Genomic DNA, 5,924 nt, shown 5'->3' with positions numbered 1-5,924 from the left:
GCACATGGCATGTACAGCAGAAGGTCTGAGCGGTGTACTGTTCTGCTCTCCTTCCTAAGGCAACCGAACCCCTGTGGTAGAGGAAATGGCTCAGTTACATAAGCACCCATTATGGGGTTACCCCAAGAGTGCTGGTCTAGTTCTCTGGTTCCCCCAACATTTCTGCACCATGCCTCCTTCAGATTGCTTCTCTAAACCATCTGGATCTAAGTTAAATATTCTCTGGGGAGCTTAGATTTCCCCAAAGCAATGTATCTTCTTGCATGGAGTCTGGATCCCACTCAGGGGTCAGCAATAAAAAGACTGTTGAATTAAAGATCAGGTGCTCCGGTACTTCCTTCTCTGCTCCTGTGACCTCAGGAGGGTTGCAAACAGGTGTGTTCATACTTGCCCTTCCTTCTTTCAGGGTTAGATAGGGTGCCTGGAGACAGTGTGTGCCTGGAAACTTTGGTAACTGTGAAGCACTTTTGATCATTGTAAAGCTTTTTTTTTTTAAAAATATAAGAATTGCTACTGTAACTTAAAAAGCTAACCTTCAGATGGAACTCCAGTGTCTTTATAAAGCTCTCAAAGGCTGGAAAGAAGGTGAACTCCGACAGTTGAGATGTGCTCAGGGAGCATAGCATGTTTCAGTGTGGGAATGTTCATGTTTCTAGAAGCTCAAGGAGGTGGTGTAAGTGTGTGTCATTGTGGGGGACAGGGAGTGCTCCCCACAGACTGAAACTGTTGCAGTGGAGTGTGTGAAAGTGGCGAGGCTCATGTGTCCAGTGTGTGTGAGTGTGGCTCAGCTCCTACTGAGTTGAGAGACCTGGGTTCTGGTTTGGTGGCCTTGAACCCATCCCTCAGACCTTCCTGAGCCTGTCTCCTCATTTTTAAATGACAGACTTGGGCTGATTGATTTCTAAGTTCTCTCCTAGCTCTGTCACGCTAATAAGCATCCAGCTTGAGCATGGGGGGCCTTTGGCTGCTGGTTTTACTGTCGAATTTCATTTCTGGGTCTCTGTACCTGAGTTGCTGCTCACCAAAGCGCTGGAGTTTGGCTTTTTGGAAATTCTCTCTTCCTCACTGAAAACGCAGGAGGCTTGAGCGTGAAACTCACTCATCAAAAAGAAAACACACACACACATACACACAGAGCAAGAAACCACAGGGCTTATCAGCCTGTCGTCATCGAGCAGACGAGAATAGTGCAGAACTCTAGGCAGAGAGGAAATGAACTTGAGAGAAGGGGGAACATAGAGCAGAGAGGAGAGAAAGAGGGCGGGAGTGGAAGCAGAGAGCTGAAGCTCAGGGGCCCAGGATGGTGGGAAGATGGAGGATGTGGCGGTGAAGCAGGGCTTCCTGTACCTTCAGCAGCAGCAGACTTTTGGGAAGGTAGGAAGAGCACGGCTGGGCTGGGGCTGAGCCGAGGGGCTGGGGGGCTGCTAGAGACTTCCCTGGGGAGGAGAAGAGGCCCCGGAATGTTCCCAAACCCTTATGGGATGGTGGAGACTGTGCCATCTACCACATTGGGCCCAGAGTACAAGCTTGGGAGGGCTCTTGCCTTAGCAGCTGTTGCCTCTGCGAGCTGGCTCCAAACTGTGCTCTTTGCTGACAGCCATTGCCCCGGGAGGAGGGGGAAAAAGAGGCTCTGACTCTGCTTTTCTTGCCTTTCTTGTTCTGTGGTGACGTCTTCTCACCGGGACACCCTGGGAGGGAATGGAAGGCACAGTGGAGGGGATACTTCAGGGTTGCCGTGGAGGTTCCTTCCTCCTCTCCTGCCCCAGTGGGGTACGTTTGGCTGCTACTGGACTTGAACTGGGGTCTCTGGGAGCCAGGGCCCCATTGTGCCCAAACTCCTTTTCCTTCTTTGGCCTCCTTGAATGAGGACATCTTCCTTCCCTCAGCGGACACACCCCGGGGTTCCTCTCTCTGTCTCTTTCATGGCCTAACTTGTCAGAGGATGAGGCGGGAAGGTTCAGGAGGGTCAGCTGAGGTTCCGGGGGACAGGGCCTTCTATGGGGCCTCACAGAGAATGAGAAGCGTGCTCCCCAGTCTGGGCCCTTGGGCTGCCCTCCTCAGCCCTCTGGGCTCCGGGACTCGCAGGTTTTCTGCCTCTTGACTTGGATCCCCTGGGTTGGGCCTGCCCGGCCTCCCTGCAGTCGCCTCCATGGGGCTCACTCCTGTGCCTTTCTTGCCTTTGGCTTCCTCTCTGCTGTCATTGTAGGCCTCTTATTGGATTGCTTGGGGTGCATCTCCAATGCTTTCTAACTCCTAAGGCCTCTGTTAGGCTCTCTGCCTCCTTGGGTCTCCCCCGACCTTCACCTCTGTCTCCCCCGGGTCCTTCTCTCCCCGCTGGGCACCATCTCTCCATCTCCCCACCTGCTACGCATCTGGGGGCAGAAATGGCGCCGGTTCGGGGCGGCGCTGTACGGAGGGTCGGGCTGCGCCCTGGCCCGGCTGGAGCTCCAGGAGGGCCCGGAGAAGCCTCGCCGGGGAGAGGCCCCCCGGAAGATCATCCGCCTCAGTGACTGCCTGCGGGTGGCTGAGGCCGGAGGGGAGGTCAGCAGCCCCCGGGATACCAGCACCTTCTTCCTGGAGACTACGGAGCGCCTGTACGCGCTGGCGGCCCCCACTGCAGAGCGGGGTGACTGGATACAGGCCATCTGCCTCCTGGCCTTCCCCGTGAGTCACCCAGGGCTGTAGAAAGGGCACGGGGCACTGGATGCTTGCCATGGGCAGATGTCGTGAGAGCCAAGGTCAGGATGCTGGAGGTGGTTCCTTGGTGGGGGTGAGGGATCCCAGTTCAGAATAAAGACAGGGCAGTAGGCTGAGTGTGTTTTGAAAGAAAGCTTGCGGTGGCCAGTGGTGGGCTTGGGATTGGCGATGGTGGTGAGTCTTTGGCCTTCCCCGCCAGGGCCAGAGGAAGGAGCTGAAGGGGAAGGGCGGCCGGCCCCGCATGGAGGAGAATGAATTGTACAGCAGTGCGACCACAGGTGAGGGCCCTGCCTTTGCTCCCCGGGTGCTCTCTCCAGGGCGTGGTGGGGAGGAGGTGAGGGCTGGCCGGCTGCCGGCTCAGTCTTCCTGCCTTGTGGCTGCCCCCGGCCCCGGCCAGCCCCCTTATCAGTCTCTCCGAATCGCTGCTTCCGGCACAGCCCAAGGTCGTGGAGGCTGGCCTGCCTGAAATGTCAGCCCTGCACCCTTGGCCCACTCCCTCTTGTGCAGGCCCTGCTGGTGGGAAAGGGCCCGGCTGAGGGGTCCAGGTGAAGGTGGGGCTCTTGAACTCTCCCTTGTTGGCACCCGAGCGATTGTCTGTGAAAAGAATGGTTTTCTTTCTGTGGATTTGAGCTGTCCTGCGGCAAGGGAGCTTTTTGCTGACCAGGCAAGGCCCCTCCTGCTCTCTGTCTAGCCCTCGGGGTGGGCGCGTGGGGAGAGCAGGTGGACGTGGGGGGGGGGACATCCAGGCTCCACCTCTCGGAGGGCACCTGATGGCATGGGCAGGGGCTGGGTAGGCTGAGAGCTGGGAGGGCAGGGTCAGCTGCATCTGCAGCTGCGACAGTCGGGACTGGGGAGGCAGCTGGCTTGGGGAGAGAGATGAGATGGAGATAAGGCTGTGGCTCTGGTGAGAGGGGCAGGAAGGATGTGGGTACGGGGTCGGGGTGCGTGTGGCTAGGGCATGATGCCTCCTGAGGGAGGGCTGGAGGTTCCTGGCATTTTAGGGAGTCTGACCTGGCGCAGGGCAGCTCAGCATTCAGGATGCAGGCTGCAGGGTCATGGGGCCGTGGGTAATACTTTTTCTGGAGACCCGGCATGCTATGTAAAGCAGGGCAGAGTCGAGACAGGTCGGCTGCTTCCCATGAACTGCCTCCTTGTCTACCCTCTTCTCCCCAGGGGCCCCCTGCAAGGAGTTTGCTGTGACTGTGAGACCCACAGAAGCCAGTGAGAGGTGCCGACTCTGGGGATCCTACACCCTCTGGGCCGGGGAGAGTGCCCTGGAGCTGTGGGGCGGCCCTCAGTTGGGCACCCAGCTGTATGAATGGCCCTACAGGTTCCTGCGGCGCTTTGGGCGGGACAAGGTGAGCGGGGGGGCTGCCGCGGGCAGGTGAGAGGAAGGATGAGCGGTGAGAGAAAAGAGAGCGTCAGGGAGAGGGCGAAGGGGCCCTCAAAGGAAGAGAGAATGGAGGAGGAAGAAACGACGAGATAAAGGCTGGCAGGAGAGAAACAGCACAGCCCAGGGGCTGGAGGAGAGAACCACGGCAGGGAGAAATGGTGGTCGAGGTGGGGGAGAAGGAAAGGAGAGGAAGAGGTGGGGAGAGGTGGGAGGGTGGAGAGTGGCTGGCATGGTGAAGGATGAACTCTACATCGAGCTTCATACTCGATGGATGGGAGGAAGAAGGAGAAAAGATGAGAGAGGGCTTCGCTTGTAAGCAAAAGCATGGCGGGAGGGAAGGGGAAGCAGCTTGGGGAGAGGCTGGGGGGACAGGCTTGTGGTTGGGAGCTGGGTCCGGGAGTGGCAAGCAGCCCCGCCCAGTGGCCTGCGAGTCATCGGCTTTCTTCTCCACCCAGGCAACCTTTTCCTTTGAGGCAGGCCGGCGCTGCCTCTCAGGGGAGGGCAACTTTGAGTTTGAAACCCGGCAAGGCAATGAGATCTTCCTGGCCTTGGAAGAGGCCATCGCTGCCCAGAAGAACGCCTCCCCTCCTGGGCCCCCGACCCAGCCAGTCCCCAACCCTGCGGCGCTGCCCCGGCCGGAGAGTCCCTACTCCCGACCCCACGACTCGCTCCCACCACTATCGCCCACCACCGTCAGGGTTCCTGCCCCCCGGCTGCAGCGGGGCCCAGAGGGGGAGTACGCGGTGCCCTTCGATGCAGTGGTACAGAACCCGCGGAAGAGCTTGAGGGGCATCCTGGCCGTCCCTCCCCAGGCCCCGGCCGACCCTCTGTACGAGAGCATCGAGGAGCACCCGCCCTCCCGACACGACCACATATACGATGAGCCTGAGGGGGTGGCCGCCCTGTCCCTGTATGACAGCCCACAGGAGATCCGGGGTGAGGCCTGGAGGGGGCAAGCCGCAGCTGACAGGGACCCCAGCGGCCTCCAGCATGTCTACCCAGCGGGACAGGACTTTGCTGCCTCTGGCTGGCCACAGGGGACTGAGTATGACAATGTCATGGTACTTAAGAAAGGCCCAAAGTGATGGAGGGTGGAGGAGATGCGGACTCCGTCAGCTGCCAGGGCTGAAGTGGTCCTGTGCCTGCTGGGCCGGGCTTAGAGGCTGGTGAGAAGGCGGGGGGGGGGGGGGGGGGCAGGCGGGCCTCCCTTCTAGCTTCTGCGGCGACTCCTCCTGGCCACCGCATCCCAGGAACCTCCCTCCGCTCCTTCCAGAACCCTAGTCTTGGCCGCCTTAGTCTGGCCTGAGGAGTTGTCCCTCCCAGGGCCAGCTGGGTGAGTCACCATCCCAAAGCAGGAAGAGTACCCTGAAGAGACCCACACTTCTCCTACCCCTTTTCCACTTCCTCTTCCCCCCGCCCCCCACAGGCCTAAATGGAACCTCCAGATTTAGGGCAGAGGACAAAAGGATGTCAGCAAGTGGCCCTGGCTCCTTGGCTCATGCAGGCCACCTGCCTGCTGGTGTCCCCTTCAGGGGACAGCCGTGGCTCCGGGCAGCCTGGAGGATGGCTGCAGCTTCCTGCAGGTTTTGGACTTCTCTGTGGCATAAACGTTTCTGAAATATTTCTGTGCGGCATGAGTGTATGAGGCGGGGATGGGACAGGCACAGCCCTGCTGGGGGTGAATGCTTCAACCAGCCACCACTGACACCTCCTCTCCCAGCAGCAAAGTCCTCTCTGGGCCTAAGCTCCATCCCAAGCGTCATCTACCCACAGAGGTAGAAGTCTGTGCAAGTCAGGGCGCCCCAGGAAAGATCTTCAAGCATCTCTAACCCTT

At 59.1% G+C, this 5,924-nt stretch overlaps 1 protein-coding gene across 1 annotated transcript; it reads left to right on the top strand.

Annotated features, from left to right (window-relative positions):
• The first annotated feature begins 361 nt into the window (after positions 1 to 361).
• Positions 362 to 5,239, top strand: DOK2 (docking protein 2). Its single transcript, XM_030832563.2, has 5 exons — positions 362 to 1,374; positions 2,383 to 2,664; positions 2,897 to 2,975; positions 3,871 to 4,055; positions 4,546 to 5,239. The coding sequence occupies exons 1-5, from the start codon at positions 1,312 to 1,314 to the stop codon at positions 5,173 to 5,175; spliced, it is 1,239 nt and encodes a 412-aa protein (XP_030688423.1). The 5' UTR covers positions 362 to 1,311; the 3' UTR covers positions 5,176 to 5,239.
• Positions 5,240 to 5,924: the final 685 nt, after the last annotated feature.

This window comes from Globicephala melas, chromosome 6, assembly GCF_963455315.2.
Source record: "Globicephala melas chromosome 6, mGloMel1.2, whole genome shotgun sequence".
Taxonomy (NCBI): Eukaryota; Metazoa; Chordata; class Mammalia; order Artiodactyla; family Delphinidae; genus Globicephala; species Globicephala melas.
The sequence above is the reverse complement of the archived record's forward strand: the minus strand, read 5'-3'. Positions and strand labels throughout refer to the sequence as shown.